The sequence below is a fragment of the Astyanax mexicanus genome, chromosome 1, assembly GCF_023375975.1.
Source record: "Astyanax mexicanus isolate ESR-SI-001 chromosome 1, AstMex3_surface, whole genome shotgun sequence".
Classification (NCBI taxonomy): Eukaryota; Metazoa; Chordata; class Actinopteri; order Characiformes; family Acestrorhamphidae; genus Astyanax; species Astyanax mexicanus.
Genome location: NC_064408.1, coordinates 33,122,356 through 33,147,387, shown reverse-complemented (window position 1 = coordinate 33,147,387; position 25,032 = coordinate 33,122,356). Strand labels below are relative to the sequence as shown.

At 37.7% G+C, this 25,032-nt stretch overlaps 1 protein-coding gene across 2 annotated transcripts; it reads left to right on the top strand.

The window, feature by feature from the left end:
* The first annotated feature begins 12,220 nt into the window (after positions 1-12,220).
* rnf214 (ring finger protein 214) lies at positions 12,221-24,370 on the top strand. 2 transcript variants are annotated; one of them, XM_049476479.1, is made up of 16 exons: positions 12,221-12,358; positions 12,692-12,770; positions 13,286-13,460; positions 14,814-14,873; positions 15,557-15,697; positions 16,558-16,691; positions 16,790-16,858; positions 17,115-17,211; positions 17,335-17,423; positions 17,511-17,598; positions 17,811-17,906; positions 18,589-19,223; positions 20,038-20,155; positions 20,545-20,691; positions 21,158-21,253; positions 22,830-24,370. In XM_049476479.1, the coding sequence occupies exons 2-16, from the start codon at positions 12,715-12,717 to the stop codon at positions 22,890-22,892; spliced, it is 2,064 nt and encodes a 687-aa protein (XP_049332436.1). In that variant the 5' UTR covers positions 12,221-12,358; positions 12,692-12,714; the 3' UTR covers positions 22,893-24,370. The 2 variants fall into 2 exon arrangements, with proteins under 2 accessions (XP_049332436.1, XP_015464264.3); XM_015608778.3 differs by having other exon boundaries at positions 12,672-12,770.
* Positions 24,371-25,032: the final 662 nt, after the last annotated feature.

Genomic DNA, 25,032 nt, shown 5'->3' with positions numbered 1-25,032 from the left:
CACTTTTATGAAGTTCTCTACCTTTACACTGGAGCAATAAAGCTAATGTAGCGAGCTAAAAAGTAATGGAAGCTAATGCACTGCAAATAGCACTTCATAATAATTAAGTGTTAATTACATCTTAATCATCCCACACTCTCCCAAAAACGTTGTGAGGTTGGACAGAAATCTCTAGATAGAAGTCTTGCTAATGTGGATTCTGACACTGTACACAGCAACACACAATAATGGGCAAAAGAAACACTAAATAATCATTATGAAGAAATGAGGTGAGGTGAAGTCCAGACCGTTTTTAATAAGAAATGCTTTTCATACTTGTCAGCTCTAGCTGCAGTCACTCTAAATCAGTGGTATTTAAGCTTTTTACACTGTGTGCTAACCATGATCCAATGAACTTAAACTTCCAATTCACATCTACAAGTGACCAAATACTTCATTATCTTACTTAAGTAGAAATATTCAACTTTTTTTACTTCTACTTCTTCATTTTCACACAATTTTCTCAACTTCTTACATTTAAAAAAAAGCCTCATTACTCCTATTTTATTTCAGCTTCGTATCGTAAAAAAACACTTATCTAGATAAATCTGTACATTTAGATAGAGTAAATATGATTGTGGTTGGATGAGCAGTATTAACATATTCCGACACCATTCCGACACCCTATTGGTTTATATACATATATCCATCACACCTGCTCACGTCACATCATACTCCAGCAAGAACATAGCAGACGTATGAAGATGATCTGTGGCAGAGACTCAAGAAAACTCGAGCCAAATGTCCTAACTAAGCTTCTTTAATTTTTTAACATTGTACTAAAATGCATTCATTTTCAATTGTCATTGTCATTACAGTTATTATAGTCACGCACCAGAGGCTCCTGTGGCGTGGCCTAAGCTTTTGTCCTTAATGGCATTTTTGAAAGCAGTACTTTTTACACTTTTATTTGAGTAAACATTATTTACTTTAATTTTTTTTTTTTTTTTTTGCATGCAGCAAATTCTAAGGCCCACTTTTACTTGTTGGGTTGCTTCATGTACCACCAGTGTTATTATGGAGCATAGTTTGAGAACCGCAATTTTAACTGATGTGAACAGAATGTTCTAAACAGTACATTATACGGAGCTCAATGAAGCCTACAGTACATAGTGTTTTGTGCCCATGAAATTAGAAATTGAAACCCAGCTTGTCAAACACACCGGGGTTTTATTATCAAGTGTCATACGTAGCTACATGCAATCACCCAATCTGAGACCGCCAGAGTAAAGTGCACAAATAACTTTAAGTGAGTCAATGTCATAGGTTGATCGTATCATTAAGGATTCTCCTGTGAAAATCTTTCAGGGAATTAGACCAACCCTGAAGTAATTATACGTTTATAATGGTTCCCACCATTACATAAGAATGCAGGAATTTACAAGACATTACAATCATCAGATAGGGACCTGAAGCTGCCTCTGCTTCCAGCCTTTTTCCTCTGTGAAGCAGGACCACTATCACTTCATCTGGGTTTTCCCTTTGGTGTGGTCTGTTTCCACAGCAGTAGAACTAGGGGCTGGGGGTTGTGATCGAGAAACCGAGATGGGGGTTTAGAATTGACAACTTGTTTCATTTTGCAACCAAGAACCGGAAGAACAGAACTGCTATGAATAAACAGATCAGAGAGGGGAAAAACGTTTCAAGATGTTTGGAAAGTGTATAAAACGGTGTGGGGCCTTTGCTCACTCTGTGCACCCTTATCTCTGACTATATTTGTTTCATAGCAACAGTTTGTTTGTTTGCATAACAGGATGTAAAACTGTTCACACACATCAGAGACTTTCATATAGACACATAGACACACATCTACCATTCACCTCCAGCTCTGAGGGAGTTTTTCCTTTTTTTCTTTTTTTCCTTTTTTGGCTGATTCTTTGTTCTTTGATCACATTTCTGTAAAACTGCTTTGTGACAACATCAGTTGTAAAAAGCGCTATTCAAATACATTTGATTTGATTTGATTAATTGCCATCTTATGAACATCTGGTAGCACATTTACTGTATCTAGTCTGCTACTTCTACCATCTACTCATTCCATTGGAGCACAGCTTTTCTCCTGGAATTCATAAAGGAGCACCCAGTTCCTGCTATACTGTATATACTACAGAAAACAGCTTTGCTCTGATTAGAATAATGATAATCTTAAAAAAATGATAAAAAGTATGAAGTAAAGAAAAGTCTATAGGTATGAAATCTGCTTGGGAGGCTGGTCAAGCTGAATAAGCTGCTTAGGCTAGTTAAGCTGGTTATGTTTAGGGTATGTTTTTGTTTGGGTTTGATGGTTTAGCTGGTCAACCAGAATGATCATCCCATCCATGCAAAATAACCAGCATAACCAGAGTGGCCAAACTGGTTGAGGAGCATTATTTTTTGTTGGTAAGGAGAGCGTAGAGAACAATTAATGTTCTTAGAACGTTCAATCTGTCAAGGTTTTTGGAAGTTTTTAAGAAAAAAATGTATTGAACTTTTTTAAACCAGCAAACTGGTTGATCAGTACAACCAGAAAGACCCAACTAGACACCCATCATGACCAAGCCTTCCCAAAACCAAACACAACATACACTATTCTGGTAAAAAGCTGGTTAACGAGTTAGCTTATCAGTATATAGCAGATTTTCTCCTGGATGACCAGCTTTTCCACCATCTTGACCAGTGAAAACCAGGTAACAGCAAAATCTGCCTAAAGCTGGATTTTTCTTAGAAGGGGTAACCTAGTCAGGGGGCCATTTCTGAAAAGTGCTTCCGTTAAGACTTTTGCGGACATGTCAGGGTACAAGATGACAACCTATTTTTTTAGTCAGAAGGGACACACAGGTAAAATTCTACAGTGGTTGTCAGGCTGAAAATTTTTTTTTATGACTTTTATGAGCTATTTTATGTGGGAAAAAAATATTTTGTGTAACACAACATAACTACAGAAAATGGTGATTATCTCAGGAACCGCAAGGACCACAGACAAAAACTTGGTACTAAATGAAAGCTGACACTTCTGGGATGTCAGTAGAAGTATGAATCATGTACATACCTATTACACTCTGGGAGATAATGGAGCTTGAACATGTAAAAATCAATATCCGCCTAAAGTGTACCACTTTATAAAGTTAATATCAGCTTGAAAACACAAGATACAAATTAAAAACCTCTACAAATCAATACCCCCATCTGGGGGAAAGAGGTGTGCCAAGTGTAAGGCATGTATTGTGAAATGGGACAACATTGCATAGGTTTTTAACATCTAATGACTAGGCGGAAATTTAGAATTCTAATTAAACCCATACAATTTGGTCCTATTTGACTTAATTCATATACAGTCATATGAAAAGGTTTGGGCACCCATATTAATCTTAATAATTTGTAGTTCTAAATATTTGGGTGTTTGCAACAGCCATTTCAGTTTGATACATCTAACAACTGATGGACACAGTAATATTTCAGGATTGAAATGAGGTTTATTGTACTAACAGAAAATGTGCAATATGCATTAAACCAAAAGTATGGGCACCCTTATCATTTTATTGATTTGAATACTCCTAACTACTTTTTACTGACTTACTGAAGCACAAAATTGGTTTGGTAACCTCATTGAGCTTTGATCATCATAGCCAGGTGTATCCAATCATGAGAAAAGGTATTTAAGGTGGCCAATTGCAAGTTGTTCTCCTATTTGAATCTCCTCTGAAGAGTGGCATCATGGGCTCATCAAACCAACTCTCAAATGATCTTAAAACAAAGATTGTTCAACATAGTTGTTCAGGGGAAGGATACAAAGTTGTCTCAGAGATTTAACCTGTCAGTTTCCACTGTGAGGAGCATAGTAAGGAAATGGAAGACCACAGGGACAGTTCTTGTTAAGCCCAGAAGTGGCAGGCCAAGAAAAATATCAGAAAGGCAGAGAAGAAGAATGGTGAGAACAGTCAAGGACAATCCACAGACCACCTCCAAAGAGCTGCAGCATCATCTTGCTGCAGATGGTGTCACTGCGCATCGGTCAACAATACAGCGCACTTTGCACAAGGAGAAACTGTATGGGAGAGTGATGCGAAAGAACTGTGCTTTTGCATACCTCAGGTGACTCTGTTTGTGGTGTGCTTGCAGAAATGGCTTCTTTTGCATCACTCTCCCATACAGCTTCTCCTTGTGTAAAGTGCGCTGTATTGTTGACCGATGCACAGTGACACCTTCTGCAGCAAGATGATGTATAGTAATGTCCATCAAAGCCTGCTGGTAGAATTACATTGGTTTGTTGTACTCCGAATAAAGTAGAAATTGAATATTGCCATCAGAAAACACCTACAAGCCATGTCCACATTTTCAGTCAAAGTCCTGAACAGGGATTTAACAGAGGAGTTTGTGGTTTAATTTTGTTAAAAGATGCATCACATGAACAGGAAAATTATTATTTTGAACATAATATGATACATATGATAATGTGATGTGGTTACCTGAGTATTCTTGCACCAAGCTGCTGAACCACAACCACATGCCCCACAGCAAAACATCCCACCTCTTCAACATCAGCACTGCCTAGTGCTGTACTCTCCTTGCATGCACAGGTTGACAGCTCCAAAGATCTTACCTGTAATGGTTCTTTGGTTAAAAGCTTGAGTACCAGCACACCATCCTTCATATGCCAACAACTAGTTGGTGAGGGAAGCTGTGGATGAGACACTAGTGATTGTTTCCAAATCTTTGTTTGCTAGTGTGCCCTCATGAGGTGCAGAGACAAGGCATCCTTTGTTGGAGGTAAAGTATCCACATTGGCTTTCACCTTCCGAAACAGGGCACATCGAACCTCATGGATTGATTCACTGCTTGATTTTGGGTCATACAATTTGCATACAAATTGTTCTGCCATGCCTGGAGTGTCTGGATTTGGCATTTCTTCCTCACCAAAGTTTTGAAGAAGATGAGGATACTGCTGGAACACTTTCCTATACCAGTGAACTGGCTAGTTGTATCACATCCGGTGATGGCATAAAATGCCAATAAACCATTACTGATATTATGTGGTAATTTGATGTCATGCACTTTAATGAAGCAGGGTTTCTTGGCTGTTCCTGCCTTCATCCAAACCTCAGGACTCAAATGTTGCGCAAAGGCAAGCAGGAACACCAGAACATCTGTGTCTCTGCACTGATCGATGAGCCGCTAATCCCCTTGACTTTTGCATCAACTGCATGTAGCAGAATGCGTGTATCTGCTTCCTCATGAACAGCCTGCAGTTGGGAAACATCAAAGTCAGCTGTAGATGCCACTTTTTTAGGGTCAGGAAATCCCCCACTAATCACAATTTCCCAACCATACTGATGAATCTCAAGCTCCTCTGACAGGAAATGGGTCAGGTTGGCTTTGTTTTCATCCAGGTCAATAAAAGTATTCCAGTCAGCAGGTACCTTCACATTCCTTCTGACAATGGTCCAAATCTTTAGTTGTGTCATGCTGCGTTTTGCTCTAGCTCTATTCTTTATTGAGTTTTGTTTGTATTGATCGAACAATAGGTCAACTCTTGTGATCCCACCATGTAGATGACCACTGACTTTATGCATGAAAATGTCAACGTACTCTCCAAATGTTGATGCATCAGGAAGTTTTCCTAATGCTCTCACCAGGGCCATCCCATCAATTATAGTGCACGTGCTCACAGGAGATGAAGTATGGTCGGTTACCATTGCACCAGATTGTAGTATGGTGGCAAGGTCAGCTTTGCTGGTTGGTCTGAGCAACAGATCTGCTGTGGCAAGAGAGAGAGGTACTGCACACAGTTCTTTTTGAAGGAGCTCATTAATGTTGACCTCTTTACCGCTGTCCATGGATACAATTATGCAACGAAAAATGTCCCTGTCAGGCTTCACACATTTGGATTTTTCAAGTTTCTTATCTTTGCTGTAGTACCAATCTGAGAATGTTTTGGGGGTTCTCTTGGTCAGGCTACTGTAAAAGTTAAAACTCATTGTGCTCAATTGTTTTGTCAAACTCTGCAAGGAGATCTTGAACCTTTTCTGCTTTCAGCACAAGCTCTTCATAGCATACTGCAGCAGTTTCAATTTCATCACATCGTATGTGTTCTGAGATTGCAGAAAAGTTGGCCACAGCATTCTCCAAAGGGCTTCAAAGGCAAGTTTGTGTGCACAGGCTACACGATTCCATCCTTTCCCCTTCATGATTCGGAGATGTGCTGACCAATAAGCTTTGAGAAGATCATCTGCACATGAAATCCACCCAATTGTTGTAGACAATTGGAAATAAGTGAGATGTTGTTGTTGTTGTTGTAGACAATTAGAAATGAGTGAAACTAATCAATGAATTCTTGTGAAAACACCTTCTGCGATGATCTCCATTAAATCTTTTTCTTCAAGCTTCATAGCACAGATGTGATAACAAAACAGTGCCCCTGTGGAGCAATACTCCTTTGGCATGCTTATTATTAATTTTATCAAAGGTTATATTTGCACATAAGATGGATTATATTGGAAGAGTACAGCAGGGGTTAAGAAGAAGAGGAAACACTTAGGAAAAAAATCTGATTTTGCCACTTTTAAAGATATAGTCATAAAATGGACAAAATCTCATTATCCAAGCTGACAACCAGACTAGATTACATCCCTAGGGGTCAAATAATAATATTATATAGGTTGTCAGCTTGTACCCTGAGATGTCCGCATCAGTTACAATGTCAGTTTTGGCCCCCCGACTAACCTGGCAGAACTTCAAAATGACCCACATATAATAAAACATTTTCAAAGGTGTGAAAAGTATTCACATTAATTACTCAGGTAGAAGTATAGGGTTTAAAATACTTCTGTAGAAGTTGAAGTATCAACTCAAGTACTTTAAGAGTACTTTAGACTCTCTGCACGGATAATCTTCATACTAGACTACATACATCTTGTTCTTGCTGGAGTGTGGGCATGACATGTGCAGGTGAGATGGATAAACCAATAGGGTATATACCAATAGGGTTTTGTAATTATATATGTCAATACTTCTCATCCAACCATAGGAACCATAGAATAGAGAGATTTGTTTTTTTTTGGTGGGGAATGATAAAATTAGAATCAAAACAACAAAAGTAACAAGGTTATTTTTATATGTATTTTAGGAGTAGAAAGTTCAGATAATTGTGCATTTAAATTAATGAGTAGAACTAAAAAGTCAACTCAAAAAGTATACCCAGTAAAGTATAGATAGCCAAAATTGAGGTGAGATAACACAATGTTTGTGCTTTGTTACTTAACACCTCTGAACTTTGTCTACAAAAACAGATAAAAAAAAAGCTAAATCAGTAGTAGCACCACCTTGAAGCCTGTATTTTGTCTGTTCTTTAGTCCATGTTTACAGATAACAGTGTTTTCTTCAGGGTCAGACACTACATTCCACAACCACAACAACACTCTGGTTTGAGGCGTGGTTTGAGTGGGATGTTACAGGAATGTGGTCAGTACAGCTGTAATTGATGGCTACAGGCAAGACCGGGTAGGAATATAAGTCATGTAAAGAAATTTGTGTTATGTAATCAGCATAAGAAAAAAGTAACTGTACTTAACTGTACGGTACAGAAAAAAATTACAGACATTTGATGACTGGGGAACATTTGAAGCCTGTGAACAAAGGCTATGTTCACACAGCAGGTAAAAGTGTCCCAGATCCCTTTTTCATCATATTTGTGACACAGTTGTGTAATTTGTGTGGCTGTGTAAACACTCTATGTGGTATTAAAATCTGATACAAAAAGTAGGAAAAAGTATGTCAAAAAAAATTACGTAAGAAACTTAACGTGACGCAAATCTTCACAAAACGAATGTATGAATAGCTTAAAAAATTTACTTTGGTCAGAAAATCAGATTTGGGACACTTTTACCTGCTGTGTGAACATAGCCTAAGAGTCTTCTATCATAACATGCTGCTAACACTACCCAGATAGCATGAAGTATCAGCCCAGGCTCGGCTGATTCATGGCCGGAGAGTTAGCAAAAATGGAGCGGGCCAAATGCCATATTATACCTAGCAACTGGGGTTTTGGTAAAAGTGGTACCCAAAATCCAGAACATATTCATTCTTTAAAAACGTTATAGTGATACACACAAAAGCCTATTCAAGACAATTCCATCCTTTGGGTCTTAACGCAAATGACTCGCAGAAGATGGAATGGACATTATATTGATTAAAATGGTATATTTTTTGTTTGGGTTTTTTGTTACATTACACAAAAACTGGCTTAAAAAGTTCTTATTTACAAGACTTTTTATGTAGGTCTTGTATACAAGAAATTATTTCAATTATTACCTTAGAATTTAACAGGCTATTTTTGTTACTTTGCCCTTGAAGAACTGATCTAATTGACTCCCCTAGGTTCAGCTGCATTCAAAAAGCAAAACACTGAAACACTGCTTATAACTTGGCGTAATATCTATATATGGAATATTTACGTATTTTATGGTTGAAATGCTGAAGATGTTTATATATTATTTCCTTTTTCACTAAGAGAGATGTTTGTTAAAGTTCGCTCTCTGGTTCACTTGAGGATTTATGACCTCAGTGAAGAGCACTAAGGCATCTGCTGCATGCGTCTCATAAAGTTTTACGTCATCCTCTTACCCGCCTTTTCTTCATCCTTCCTTCTTTCCTTCCTCTGTTGTGTGTCATCTCTTTGTGTGATTGCTCATGTAGCCTGGAGGCATTCTTCTGGCCCGACTCAGGTTCCTTCCTGCTGTTCACTCAAATCTGCTTCCTGCTATTCACTGCACCCTGTGTAACATCAGGTTCACATTTAATATTAGATGTAATGTTTCCATCAAGCCTTTATTATAATAAAAATATATATATAAATATGCAAAAAAAAAAAAAAACATTTCAAACTCCAAACTCAGTTCCACTTCTTCTCAGCTCAAATCTGGGGGGATTTCTACCTCTCTAACATATGTTTGCAACTCTGCATGGTGACTTCCACATCCAGTTGCTCCAAAGTGTCCTATTCCACAATGTGAAAAAATATATATAGTAACAGCAAAGAGTTTGGACACACAATTTAAATCAGTGTTTATATTCATACCTTGTAAATAAATACAAGATTCATCCAGACTATGAAGGAACACATAAGGAATTATGTACTATCTAATGTAGTGTTAAACAAACCAAAAACATTTATTTATTAATAGCAATTTTACACTTACCATGGCAAAAACAAGTTTAATGGGCACAAAAATACAGTACAAATGCAGTTGGATCATATGCTATATACTGCTTGTTTTTAACAAATGCCTTTTTAAATATATGATAAATACATTGTACAAGCTATATGTGTGTGTGTGTGTGTGTGTGTGTGCATTATGAACACACATCCTTAATAAATGCACTATAGATTATATTCGATAAAAAAGAGAATGTGTCCACAAGTCTTTGGACAAATCTTTTTTGTGTGTAAAGGGTGTGTGTGTGTGTGTGTGTGTGTGTGTGTGTGTGTGGGTAGGGAGTGTATGCAAGGAGCAAGGAGTGCTGTACTCCCACCTGCTGGTAGAATGTGGCAGTTCATGAAATTGCCACTTCCGACCACTGGATGGCGCTGTGGAGAACTGTTCCAAGTCCGAACATGTCATTTTCACTTCCTGCACAAAAAGTCACTTAAAACTGCAAGTGTGGCCTTCAGGACAGTCTTCTGAATAGTGCATTAAAACCTCTCCTGCTCTTTCTGACCGCAGGTAAAGGAGAGTCTTTCAGTGTTGGGACTCACTATCACTTGTGATAAAGTTCATCCTTTTCCATAATGAAATGATAAAAATTTAACTTTCATATATTTTAGATTCATTGCACATCAACTGAAATATTTCAGGTCTTTTATTGTTTTAATACTGATGATTTTGGCATACAGCTCATGAAAACCCAAAATTCCTATCTCACAAAATTAGCATATCATGAAAAGGTTCTCTAAACGAGCTATTAACCTAATCATCTGAATCAACGAATTAACTGTAAATACCTGCAAAAGATTGCTGAGGCTTTTAAAAACTCCCAGCCTGGGTTATTACTCAAAACCGCAATCATGGGTAAGACTGCCGACCTGACTGCTGTCCAGAAGGCCATCATTGACACCCTCAAGCAAGAGGGTAAGACACAGACAGAAATTTCTGAACGAATAGACTGTTCCCAGAGTGCTGTATCAAGGCACCTCAGTGGGAAGTCTGTGGGAAGGAAAAAGTGTGGCAGAAATCGCTGCACAACGAGAAAAGGTGACCGGACCCTTAGGAAGATTGTGGAGAAGGGCCGATTCCAGACCTTGGGGGACCTGCGGAAGCAGTGGACTGAGTCTGGAGTAGAAACATCCAGAGCCCCCGTGCACAGGCGTGTACAGGAAATGGGGTACAGGTGCCGCATTCCCCAGGTCAAGCCACTTTTGAACCAGAAACAGCGGCAGAAGAGCCTGACCTGGGCTACAGAGAAGCAGCACTGGACTGTTGCTCAATTTTTGCATGTCATTCGGAAATCAAGGTGCCAGAGTCTGGAGGAAGACTAGGGAGAAGGAAATGCCAAAATGCCTGAAGTCCAGTGTCAAGTACCCTATCAGGAGATTTTGGAGCACATCATGCTTCCATCTGCTGAAAAGCTTGAAGCTGGAGATGAAGATTTCATTTTTCAGCAGGACCTGGCACCTGCTCGCAGTGCCAAAACCACTGGTAAATGATTTACTGACCATGGTATTACTGTGCTCAATTAGCCTGCCCACTCTCCTGACCTGAACCCCATTGAGAATCTGTGGGATATTGTGAAGAGAAAGCTGAGAGACGCAAGACCCAACACTCTGGATGAGCTTAAGGCCGCTATTGGCCTTATTTTTTGTATTAAAAACACTTTTTTTAATTGGTCGGATGAAATATGCACATTTTTTGAGATTTTAGTTTTTTCTTTGCTTTTTTGCCCAAATCATCAATATTAAAACAATAAAAGGCTTGAACTACTTCAGTTGTGTGTAATAAATCTAAAATATATGAAAGTCTAATGTTTATCAGTACATCACAGAAAACAATGAACTTTATCTCAATATGCACATTTTTGAGAAGGACCTGTATAGAGAAATGACACGAGAACAACTGAAATATAGCCAAATATTTATGCATAACAAACTGGCAACACATTAGCCAGACTGAGACACTGTATATCTTTACCTCTAAGGTGAACAGTGACAAAGAAGATGACCTACATTGTAGACAAAGGAAACTCAGGCCTGCAGGCCACAGCAGAGCAAACCTAAAGACAAGGTTGAACAGATTTGCCTGTATCATATTTTGTCTAGCAGAAATACAGCAAAGCTGATTGGTGTTCAGTGTGTGTTTATCAGAGAAAACTATGCACACACAAATATAGAAAGAGAAAGAGAGACAGAAATAGAGAGATAGAATATTATATTACAGTTATATGCTTGCAGATATATGCTTTGCTTGACCCTACATTTTCTTCTGATTTTAGGATAAATGTTAGATTCCCTTTCATTTTCAACATCATTTAGCACATAGCAACACCATAGCAACCACTTAGAAACAGATTATCACCTACGAATCTATCTATCTGTCCTGCCAAAACTTTGAATAAACGTTCATTTTTACATCTTTTAATGTTGATGATGGGAAAACAACCTTATAACAACCTTTTTTTTTAACATTACCTAATAGTCATCGGTTAGTGTTAAAATTTAAACGATTAGAATGGTCTACACTTAAGAGAAAGGTGCTTCTAACAAATGCTAATATTAATATTAATAATGATATTTAAATATCTTTCTATACTCTGCAAGACCACAGTACATAATATAAGAATGGAGTACAAACACAAAAATATATTCTGTTATATATAACTCTTTGTCTGTCTGTCTGTCTGTCTGTCTACCCACCTGTCTATATAACTGTCTGTCTATCTGTCTGTCTGTCTGTCTGTCTGTCTGCATATCTGTCTGTCTGTATACCTGTCTGTCTGTATAATTGTATGTATAACTATGTCTGTCTAGTCTGTATTAAATGTCTGTTCTAATTTGTACTTACTTTTCTTTCATGTCATGCTTTTATATTATCATTTTTACTGTTTTTATTGTTATAGTGCATTTTTTACAGCAGCAGCACATGTATTTATGTATTTATTCAGTAAAACTAAAAGGCCAAAGAAAAGTTCCTCTGTGAAGACGTGACGTCACACACCGGAAGCGCGAGCCTCCTGAACAGAAAGTCGTTTTTCTTTGTATTTCCCTTCAGACTTTAGACTTTCTGTTTATAAAAACACTGATATCTGATATCCACTCACTCTAAATAACTGATTTAGTGATATTTCTACACTGGTGAGTAGTCTATAAAAATTGTGTTTTATTCTCTCTGTTTTATCTTTCACTTTTGTTCAGGATACTGTAACAGAATAAAGTCTGTCCGCAGATCTGTTAAAGTCTTTAAAAAGGCATTTTTTACTTTATGATTTTGACTAGTCCGGTAATAAACTATATGATGTATATGTTAAGAGTTAAGTTAAAACATGTGGGTTGTTTATCCTCTTATTGAAGCTCAGTTCTTGTCGTGTGTTTAAACTGCTGTAAACTGTAGGAAGTTGGGGAGTTTCTGTGGAGCTGCTGCTGACAGGTCCTGTCTCTCTCTGATCAGTGTCAGATTTCCTCCCACAGCTCCCAGTGTCTCAGCCCAGCAGATGGAGAGTGACCTGCAGACGGACTGGAGTTTCTCATTAGAGGGCGGATCAGTCGCGTAAGCTTTATTATAAACTGTGTATATATATATATATATATTTTAATATATTTATGTAGTTATAGAGCTAAACTGTAGTTTAAACTGGGGGTTTCCGGTGTTCTGTCGAGTTGTGCTACCCATCGATACGTGCTTCCTAAAGGTGCTGCGCATGCGCTGACATACACTTTTTTAATAATTTCTCGTTTTTTTAATAGTAAATATTTTTTGTGCATTAAACAACATTCACTCACTGTCATTGCACAAAAGTGTTAATGGAAAATAATGATAATTAATACAACAATTATTATTGTTTAAAAAAAAAACAAAGCAGTTTACAGTGACCACTCATTGCCATAACTTTGCCATGATACAATCATTTTATGATGTCCAAATATACTAACCTACATCTACTGGGAACATGCTCTAATATAGTGCTTTTTTGTATTTGTACAGTTAAATACACACTATGGTAGCACGGCTTGACAGGTTAGCACAACTCGACAGAACACCCTTGTCCTCTCTCTGTGTTACAGGGGAGCTGTGCCGGTGTGCGCCTCTCTGTGGGCAGTTCCCGCTCCAGCCACACTGTGGTCAGTTCCGGGGCTCCTGCAGTCTCAGGCTCCGCTACACGAGCAGGAAGCGCTGTTTCTCGGCCACGAACCCGACATCATGCCGGTCACCACCGAGACCAAGGAGCTGGACATACAGGTAGAGGAGAATCAGACAGGGCTGATTAGATGAAACAGCAGCACAGAGGAGCTGCAGCTACACAGTGCAGGGCATAGACATGCTAATGCTAACTAGCTAATGTTTTCACCTCCAGTTTAGTTAACCTAGGGTTATCTAGGATAAAACTTACTTGTGTAACGTAGCCACAACATAGTTAAGTTATATTACAGGTCTCGTAGATCACAACTTGCCTTTGTATTGTTTTAGACGTGGTTTAAACTGCTTGGCTTAACTCTGAACTTCTGCTCTGTTAGCTAGGTTAGCTAAATAAACCACTGCTGTCTAGCTAGATGAGAATTCATTGTGTATGGCAGGCTGTTACAGTAGGTAAGTGAAGTGTATGGTAGGCTGTCCTAACTAAGTTTTTAAAAGTAAAATTACAGAAATCTGCGATGTAAGATAGCTTGGTAGTTTTAAATCATTTCTCAAATAAGATTTGCATTTGATTTGGATGGGATTCCACTCTGTCTCTCTCTCCCTCTCGTTCTCTCTTTCTTTCTCTCTCTCTCTCTCTCTCTCTCTCTCTTTCTCTCTCAGATTGTTAGGGCCAATTATCTACTTTGTAATCTAATAATCTAATACCTAATAATTAAATAAATAATAAAGACTGTACGTTCAGATAACAGTACAATTAGTATTAATATTACTAGTGGTGTTTGGTAGGTCCTAAAATTATATCATGACGTTTCAGGGTATTTTTTTTTTGCAGAGACTAAATACGTAGCGATATGAAAAAACATTGAGTTTAAAAATAAATTTACAAGAACTCACTACTGCAACAGAGTGAATGTTACATTTAATTTGGAGATATTATTGCATAAAATATGATATGGAAAATCAGATTTTCACCAGATTATAACAGAAGTCAATGATCCAACATGTCATGCAACTAATAATGCATATATCTCTATATATCCAGGTTTAAATAAAAATAAATGATACTAGACAGCCATAATAAGATCAGTGTGAATATGGCCCTAAAATAATTCCACAATACTTTTTTGTGATACTAGTCAAAACTTCATTAGATATATCTTAAATTAGCCATAGCACTAGTCAGAGTTCTTTTACAGATATGTGAACCTGGACTTTCTAATAGAAAGAATTGCAGTGGAGATATCTGGATTTACAGTATCTAATAGTAAAGACATTTAGATACATTTTTACTAAAATGTAATTATAGATTAGGGAGAGGGAGATTTAATGTAAATCAGTGGTAATAAATGATTAGTTAAAATTACATTAGTCCTGTTAATATGACTAGGCATAATGTCTTTATGGTTCTGTAGACCTGATGTTAATAACAGTAAAGTTTTCTTGTCTCTTCTAAAGACAGAGAACTGGACAGAAGATAAAGCATCCAACACTAACGATGACTGGGAGTCTGTTATGGTAAAGTACCTTTTGCTTGATTTTGTCTTTGTAATGTTGTTGATTGGACCAGGGCAGTCCAATAACAGGATAGAACACCTAACCCTGTAGGATAGTATGTTTTATGTTGCCATTAGTAGTTAATAATATTGTTGCCTACATTTAGACTGGATATGTCTCTGAATGTAGTTCAAGATATGATGTATGACAACGTATTAAAACAAAGACATAAACAGAAATGTCATTAAGCCAAATGACTAAAATAGTAAATTCTGTTTTTTTTTTTTTTTTTGCTAAAGCATGACTAAAAAAAGTATTCCTGTTACAAATACAGTGTTATCCCAGAATTCAGATTAACCTGAAAATAAAACTATATTGAATTCCACGACAATTGAACAGATAGGTGCCTTATGGTTTTTATGCACAGGGCCATAGAAAAATCACTTCTGTAACCACTTTCGGTAAAGAACTAATATATTTCTAGTTTACATCATTATTTGTAAATCGCTTTGGATAAAAGCGTCTGCTACATGCTATGTAAACAGCAGATAGTGAAGACAACCAAGAAGATCATCGGTATGATTGGTAATAATAATTAATCACTGTAAATAACTTATGTGTAATGCTGCACAGCTACCATAACATTTTTTTTGATGATGTTTTAATCTCTCTCTCTCTCTCTCTCTCTCCCTCTCTCTCTTTAGCATAAAATTAACGAGTACGGTTCCAGGCTGGCTCAACAGTACGAGTCAATGGTCAGGCAGGAAGAGGCTGATGAAACTGAACACTCTCTTCACATTAAAAGTCTAGAGAAGACAAAAGAAGAAAAACAACGACTTTATCAGGTTCATATTAACACTGGTTACTCTGTTTCACACTGCAGGGTTACTCTGGCCTTTCTTTCAAGTGGTATGTGAAATGGCACTGATTACCACAGAAGAGACTCAAGTCTGTCTGAGTGAAACTCCATTAATAAAGATATAGATGAGAATGATGGACATTTCCCATAATGTTGCATTGTGTAGCTCACTTGCTAAGATAGACTCTAATACAAATACACACACTATTGGGCAGCTCAGTACAGCTATTTTTTACTAAATTGAGTACTGATGATAAAAACTCTAGTGTGAGGGAGTGAAGTCTTCGTTAATTCGCTAGATAACGTTAGCTAATAGACTAACAGCTTTCGTAGCACTACAACACAGACCGTGTTTCAGCTAAATGAGACTCCAATCAGACATGTTTTAAAATTAAGATTAAGCTTAAGCTTCAGGCCTGCTCACACAGTTGTGAGAATGCTCTTAGGTGTGGTTTGAGGCTCACCTTGCAGAGACCTATGACCAGATTTGAACAGAGCATATTGCTAAACTTACAACAAGAGCGATGTTAAATTTGCACCCACATCCTGTGGCCATCTTAAATTCACATGAATGAATGAGCTGTTTTGGCCCGTATTAGCATGACACATAGCAGACATTTGGCACCTCAGACACATTGTTAAAATGTTTTAAAATCATGTTATACAGTATTACTGTCACACCACCCAACCCTAATTTTCACAGTAATCTTTATAGAACAGCTCTCTAACGTTCTCAGGTTTGTAGATGTTTGCTTCAGTTTCCGATTAATGATTTTGGCAACTGTTATGTTTGCTTGTATGGTGCTTATAGTGCTGATTGGTTATTTCTGTTGTTTTTTTGTGCAGGGTCTCATTAGCAAGATTGAATCTCTACAAGTGAAGCTGGACCTAAACAGCAGTAAGACCACCCGGAAAAACTTTACAGTTAAGCTTGAAGAACTGACTGCAGAGAAGGAGCGACTAGCAGAAGGGAAGAAAAGGTAAAGAGTGGACAGATGATACTATGAAACTATCTTTTAAGGAGTTAGTACTGTATGTTAAATGTGTTAAATGTAATATGGATGTTTTTCTGTTTTAGATTGGTGCAAGAGCTTGAAGAGGCTGACAGAAAGCTGAAGCAGCTTATTGAAGAGCAAAATAATGATAAGTAAGACCGAAGTGATGATGAAAAAAGCACACATGCACAAATATTGCCTTTCAGTTTAATAGGCTTTAGGCTTAGTCTAACCAATGCTGTGCCATTAAAACATTGTTAAATCAGTTCTGATGAAGGTCTTTCAGATTGGATTGGGACATTGTAATCTAGTATACTGGGTCATACTATAGAACTTTACATACTATAACATACTATAGAATCTTTTTTGTGTTTAGCAAGATTACTGATAGTATGTGTTCTTTTGCAGACTTTCCTGGGAACAGGAGATAGCAGACTTACAGACTGAGAATGAGAGACTTTCTAAACAGCTTGAAGAAACCAATCAGATTGCCCTAAAAGATGAGGTAAAGTTTTGCCCAACTTCCAAAAAATACAGTTGAGTTTTGTACAGCTTGTAAAAATCTAATAAAATAATCTGTTTTAATGCTTAAAATAATAATTAATATAATTGTGGTGTGTGTGTCCAGATAGCTGCACTAGAATCTCAGAGAGAGCTGGCCATTTCTCAGATAGAAGACTGGATTGCAGAAGCGGAAAGATATCTTGACACCCTTCGGTAATAATCCTGTGATTGTTGATCTGATTTTGTGTGTGTGTGTGTGTGAGTGTGTGTGTTTTAATGGATTATTTGCTTTGTGGACAGATTGGACCCTTCGCATCAGAATGCCCGACAGCGGCATGAGTGGGAGAAAAATATAATGGTGGTCCGGAACAGCCTTTCTAGACTACAGGTAAGCTTTGGGTTTAGATAACCAGAATTGCAGTTAAGGGGCGGGGCTACTTCACCGGGACTGTATTCACACTGCACGATTTTAGCCAAGTTTTCAGTCGCAGACAGTTTTTTGTTGAACTGCTGAAAGACGCTCGCAGAGCTGTCATTGAGCTGTAGCTCATATATAGCAAATATATACATATATATTTTTACCTATTTTTTATTTTTCAGAATATGTACAGTGACAACATTATACTTCTACAGAGCGGACAGCAACTAGATAGTTTACCCCCAATCTCCCTGCCACATCTTCCTAATGTGCCCTCGGTAAGTATCTTAATCAAATGGATATGAATTTTACGTGTTGTAATTGTTGTTTGTACATTGTCAGTGTTTTTTTTGTCTGTACATTTAATTTTAAAACACAGTTACTTGTGCAAAATGATTATTCATAAAGAAGACTAGAGAATGGGTGGGATAACAAACACCGAGCAGGAAACAGAATACAGGAAATGCCACAAAATGGCATGCACAAATAAAAGGCAGGTGCATCTGGTTGATGCTCATCACTGCTAGGGATTCTGGGTGTTGGAGTTTTAAGCTCCACCTCTACCATTTTTTCCACTATATCAATCAGCCCCCCTGCTGGCAGTCTGCGGTACAATGCAGCCCATCACTATTATACTTTTAGTTACAGGCCTGCATACAAGATTAAAATGTAGATATGAGCCCTTAAAAATTATAAATTGAGTATAAAAATGTACTTTTAGATATTCATCATACTTTACCATATTTTTTTAATGTGCAACTTTTTTGACAAATTTAAAGCTCAGTGCTTCAATCTGATTTAAATGGAATAATTATACTTTAAATTTAGAGTTTAAATGCACATTTGAAGAGGTGTTTTAGAATAATTCTAAATGTTGCACTATAAGAAAATTTGTTAAATATTATGAAAAACATTTGATTAATTTTAATTTTGGTGTAATTTTTTATTCTCTCCACTCAGATCGATTTGTTCATGAGTGCTCTCAGAAACTCAGTATCTCAGATGCCGTTTTATAGTGGTCCTATGACCCGCATCCCGCCACCCACCGCATTGCCTGATTTCCATCCTGGTAGTGTCCCAGTTCATAGACTCACTCCTCCACTCCCTCCAGTTTCATCCCAAAGCTTTCCACTTTCCACAGTGAACGCTCCATCCTACTCAGCCGGACCCAAACCCAGCCTGACCATGCCCACCATTTTACCCCCTCAGCCCCCTTTCCGCATGCCCCCCATGACTGCTATGCCTACTATGCCTTTACCTCACACCCAACCAATGTTTCGTCTACCACACACCTTCGTACCCACCAGTACATATGGAGCTGCTGGACCTGCTCATGTGTCGATGGTAACGACTCATGCAGCTACTCCCATGCCAGCAACTCAGGCCACACCTTTACCAGCTCATACATCAACATCAGCACCAGCACCACCAGCAGCAGCAGCAGCAGCAGCAGTATCAGCACTGCCCCAGGGCACCTTCCCAGCCACATCAGCCCGAAACTCCTCCCCCCAGACTGTCTCATCCAATCCACCACCTGCGGGCAAGCTGGACAAGCTGCTGGAGAGGCTGGGCACACAGTTCCCACAATGCACCAGGTACAGCTGAGCAAAATCACATCATTCTATTTTATATTTTATGAACTTTATTCAATGGTCTCATTCTATCGTTTTTTCATTAATTTTAAAATGTCTAGTCTCTAGTATAAATAAATCTAGTATAAATGTTTCTATTTAGCCCTGTTTTAGATCACTGAATTAGTGGTCTCTGAAGAAAGACAGGATTTTGGCTCTTGCTCATGAATATTCATACATGCCACCATAACGCCTCTGATTGGCTAACAACACTGCAGCAGAAAACGTCTACCTGCCTTTGCTCTACAGTCAATTATAAAGCTCTAAAACTCAAACGACAATGTTTTTAAAGATACAGCCTTAGTTGTAAAGATACAGCACTGCGTGTTGGGTTATGTTAACCCCTAAACTTCACTTAACGTCAGAATCTCAGCATAGCTGGAGAAAAAGAAATGTTATTAATGCCGCAGTGCATGCGGAGGCTGCCCGCCGCAGCATTGATAACATTTCTTTAGGCTAAATTAACGCTGCTAAACACTTACCTCAGTTGTGGTAAATCTGAGCTTATCGCAGTTTCATCATGTCGAAGCCCCAGAGTCTGTTGTGTATCATTAAATCCGATGCGAAAGGCGCCCGCTTTGACCCGCTTTGAGTTCTGTCGAGTTGTGCTACCTTGTCAAACCATGCTTCCCTAGTGTGTTTTTTTTTTTTTTTTTTTTTTTTTTTTTTGAAGGTCTCGGTAAAACACGGAATCAACCGGAGAATGTAACAAAATGTGAGCAGTGAACCTTTTGAGGGTTAAATAAAGTAGATTTAAATTTTCTGTCTCATTGTGCAGAACTCAGCTGATGGGTGTGCTGCAGCAGATTAAGAGCGAGCGTGGCACCATGGCAGGCCTGTCTATGGATGAAGTCACTCAGCAGGTGTCTCAGAAGCTGGCACAGAATGATCGACCAGTGAGTTTATCTTCCAGTAGTTAAGCTTTTCTTATGTAGAGTTTTCTTGAGAGGAGGTTTATGCATCATAGGTTTGTAACAGATGTAAAAATGGCAAATCGGATATAATATTAGCTCAAATATGCTGTGTGGATAGTAATTGATCGATTTTATTTAAAAACAAAAACCATTCTAATGCACTGGCTAGGAGCAGCGACAGTGTGGGTTTTTATTTTATTTTATTTTTTTGTTTCATTTTTTTTCTTCATTACAGCAATCGTTTATACTATAAATGCACAATTAATTTTATTATATATTTATACATTTTATTTTTTAATGTGTTTTAATTTATTTGACACTTACATGTGTGCACAGTGTCATGATCTCTATCCTTAATGTTGCTGTCCCAGGCTCCGGGTCCTATAGCTCCTCCATCTGGATCCCGAAGCTTTGCTGCAGCTCCTGGTCCTGTCCAGAGACCCTCAGTCCAACCCCACCTAATACGGCCCCCTCTCCGAGCCCCAGGGGCACCAGGTTTCCAGCCAAGACCCTCTCAGGTTCGGATCATATCTAAAACCCACATCTCTGTCTGTCAAACATGACCAAACATGCAGCATGTGCTGGAATGTCTTACTGTGATGGATTTTGAGAAAAAAATCAATATTTACCTTCACTGAACCCAAACTCTGATCAGACCTATTTGGTGTAATTTAGTTTTGTATTTATTCTGTGAGGCACAAGTAAGCATAGTGTAACCCTATTGGCTGATGGACCACATTTAGTGTAAGCTGTCATGTTTTGTCAAATATATTTTCCAGCAAACCCCAAACAAACCGTACATATTGCTGTACAAATGTATGCATCAAGTGTAAAGACATTCCCAATATTTATCAAGATAAAATAATGGACAGTACATATTTTGTTGATTGTGACAGTCACACTGTTTTTCTATGTTATTATATTCTATTACTATATAAATATATTTCTAATTCTACTCTCTGTTCTATTCTTCCCATCTCTCAGCCTCCAGCCATGCGTAAGCTGTGCTTAATGTGTCAGAACCATGTAGAACCTGGGACCCAGTACAACACAAACTGCCCACACACACTACACAAAGACGTGAGTATTTAACATTTTCACATAGACTTGCAGCACAATGTACAACTAAACGTACAAAACAATGCTTTCTTGGCCAATAATCACAATAATTGTGTTTTTGGACATTATATTTTCCTACATATTCCCATATTCTAATTGAAATGAACAGTATGATGATATAACAGTGATGTGATTGCATGATAATGTTACACCCTTTTAAAAAGAAATAAATCTTAATTTTATATTGAAAACACTTTTATATTTAATCATTGCAGTTCTAATAAATGTGTATCTATCCCAAAAAAAAAAAAAATCTTAAAGAAAAAAAAAAAACATACTGTCTCATGAGTGGACTCTTCTCACTAATCTGTAATCTGCAATGTCAAGGTCAGCTAAAATCTTTTTTTTTTCCAACCATAAGTTAGTAATACAATTATTGTGGCGATTCTACATTAATCAGGGGTGTCCAAACCTTTTTTTGTTGGGGGCCAGAAGGAGAAATATATATTTAAAGTCACAGGCCACAGACTCCGTTATAAAACAAATAATGAAATATACCACTTTAAATAATACTTTTTCCTGATTACTTTCATTTACACACCATTTTAATTGACTTACTATCTTTATCTTTGACAGTGTTGTGTAAACTAAGATTTTTCAAATTGATATTTCATTTCATGATGTCTCTTAATATTAAACTCCTTAATTACGGCAACTTTTTGACTCTTTAGACTTTTCTGCGCTAAAACTGCGCACCCTCTCCGCTTTTAGACTCTTTGGCCCGTATTTCTGCGCTAAAACTGAGCACCCTCTCCGCTTTTAGACTCTTTGGCCCGTTTTCTGCGCTAAAACTGCGCACTCTCTCCGCTTTTAGACTCTTTGGCCCGTATTTCTGCGCTAAAACTGCGCACCCTCTCCGCTTTTAGACTCTTTTGCCCGTATTTCTGCACTTAAACTGCGCACCCTCTTCGCTTTTAGACTCTTTGGCCTGTTTTTCTGCGCTAAAACTGCGCACTCTCTCCGCTTTTAGACTCTTTTGCCCGTATTTCTGCGCTAGAAATGCGCACCCTCTTCTCTTTTAGACTCTTTGGGCCGTTTCTGACACCTAGCGTTCAAACTTTGAATCTCACATTATAAAAACCTGCTTAACAGAGGGCTAACTTTCATTCTATTTCTAAAATACCTCGCGGGCTGCTCCAAAAAAGGAAATGCAAATGGCCCGCGGCCCGTAGTTTGGACACCCCTGACATAAATTCATCATTATTTCAACCCGATATACTGGCCTCTGAGCAGCAAAAGAGCTAGCACTGCAGTTAGCGGCTAACGCTTATAATGCTGCACTTTAGCGGAGTGGCCTTACTGTTCCTTAATACCCGACTGGTAGAATTAATTCATACATAAGGCGCACTGTCAGTGTTTTTTGTCAGTGAAAAGACAATTTGCTCTTGGAAAAATGTATGTTCTTCAGTCATTGTGCTCCAAAATCGCCATGACATTCATGTCCATGGTCTGTAAACCTCAACTGTGTGTGTATATTTAATTTAGTTGGAGTTAAGATGTTACTGTAGTAACAGCATCGACCTGTTTTGTGTTTCAGTGCATCAGTGTGTGGCTGCAGTCCAGCAAGAACCACTCCTGCCCTTTCTGCCCCAGTAAATAAACACACACTTACACACCGTTCACTCTGCCCTTACACATTAGCAGTGTTTAACTGACATTTCCTACATAAGAACAGTTAAATGCTGTGCTGAGGAAATAATTTGACTTAGTTATTACTGAACAAACAGATGCTTTGGAATGGATTGATGATTTTAGTAATATGTAAAATGTTTCAAAGCCAAGTTGTTTACTTGTGTGATACAATCTAATTTACTTACTGTGAATTTTATTATAACTTTCATAAGCTTATTTTATAATTAAACTTAATACATTTTCATACAAGTTTTTGATTTTTATAATGAGCATTTTGTGATAATTTGTAATTAATAAACCATAATAAATATATTTTAAATATCATGCTGCTGGTCTTTGCACTACTACTGCACTCTGCAATATTGCATCTAATTCCTTTACCATCTGACCTTATAAACTTACAAACCAGCATTTATTTTCTTTACACCATATTTAACTCACCAGTTCTCATGTTACAGCAGGGAAACACAACCTGTGGTATGTATGTGGTCCCCAAGACAAAGTTTATGTAAGTGTAAAAATATAACCTGTTCCTGAATTACTTACTGTGGGAAAAGCAGAAGAAATAATATTGAGTGCATTTACATTCACTTCATAACTCGATTACGGCATATTTTCCCATAAGTTTCCAGTAATCTATTATAATTATAAAAAACATTCCCGTGCCTCACCAAACAGAAATGTCACCAACCTCAAAAGAACTGCCACCCAGGCTGCTGCAAGCGGCAGTTCTTGTGAGGTTAGTGCCGACAGCGAGAACAAACCCTGGAACAACAAATCAGAGACATTGATGGATGCAAGAAAGAGAGAGGGCATTCCTGTTAAAGGATGCAAAGTCTGCAACAACTCTGTATAGTACATCAGTGAATACCAGATGACCACTTGAGTAAACATGAGAAACCAAATGATATGTAATGAAAATAAAACGTGTTTCACTTTAAGACAAGCAATGTGTGTACAGCTCTGAAAAAAATAAGAGAGCACTTAAAAATGATGTGATTCTTTGATTTTACCAAATTAAAAACCTCTGGAACATAATCAAGAGAAAGATAGATAGATCGCAAGTCATCAAACCAAGCTGAACGGCTTGATTTTTTGCACCAGGAGTGGCATAAGACTGGTGGAGGAGAACATGATGCCAAGAAGCTTGAAAACTGTGATTAAAAACCAGGGTTATTCCACCAGATGTTGGTTTCTGAACTTCTAAAACGTTATGAATATGCATTATGTAAGGTCTGGAAGCTCTGCATCTTTTGTTTAGTTCAGCATTTATATTTGGAATTTGTTAGAAATGTTGTCGGTAGTTTATAGAATGAAATCATTTTATACAAACATATACTTATAAAAAAGCAAAATCAGAGAAACTGATTCAGAAACTGAAGTGGACTCTTAATTTTTTCCAGAGCTGTATACTGAAAATATGTCAAATAAATAAGTGTGCTTCAATTCTCTTGTGTTTTCATTAAGGCTGTATTATAAGAATTATATAAGTAGGAATGTCCACAGCATTTCAGTGTCAACAAAGGAAGGCCTATCCGCTTCTTATAATCTTATTGCAGTTTCGAAATGGTTCACAGGTGGTTATTTTAGATTTATTGTAAACCCGTCTTAAAATGTAAGGGATACTGAAGTGGGTTGGGCTGGGGGGACTTGAAGCGTTTGGCGGAAAATGTTCCTTATTTTTTAAATATTAAACCTGACAGGTATGAATATTGCACACATTTGAAAATGTTTAAATGTTCTATATAAATAAATAAAATAAAAACTTTTTTTAATGAAGCAGACACACCAGCTCAATCAGGATCACTTCAGAAACTCAGTGTTTATAAATAGAGAGAAAGAAAATCTGTGTGTCGGATGTACCTGTATGATTAATCAGGCCTTTACGAGGTGGAACCTGCCATCTGTGTTTAAGCAGAATATGGTCACAATTGCATGGCAGTAGATCTCCAAGGCTAATGTTAAAAATCACTGCTCATGGTCACCAGCCAACATGCCTGGGATATTCAGTATTCAAGAGCAACATTTTTTTTGGGCAACACTGTTCTAGAGTAGTGGTTTGCAGCCCTTCTCGTAAAGATTGTTTTTCCTGATTTAATTATAGGTTG

Coding starts and splice junctions, on each gene's coding strand:
- rnf214 (XM_049476479.1), top strand. CDS start 12,715: ATGGAGAGTGACCTGCAGACGGACTGGAGTTTCTCATTAGAGGGCGGA. Junction 15,698..16,557: donor AAAAACAACGACTTTATCAG/GTTCATATTAAC, acceptor TTTTTTGTGCAG/GGTCTCATTAGCAAGATTGA. Junction 17,212..17,334: donor AGATTGCCCTAAAAGATGAG/GTAAAGTTTTGC, acceptor GTGTGTGTCCAG/ATAGCTGCACTAGAATCTCA.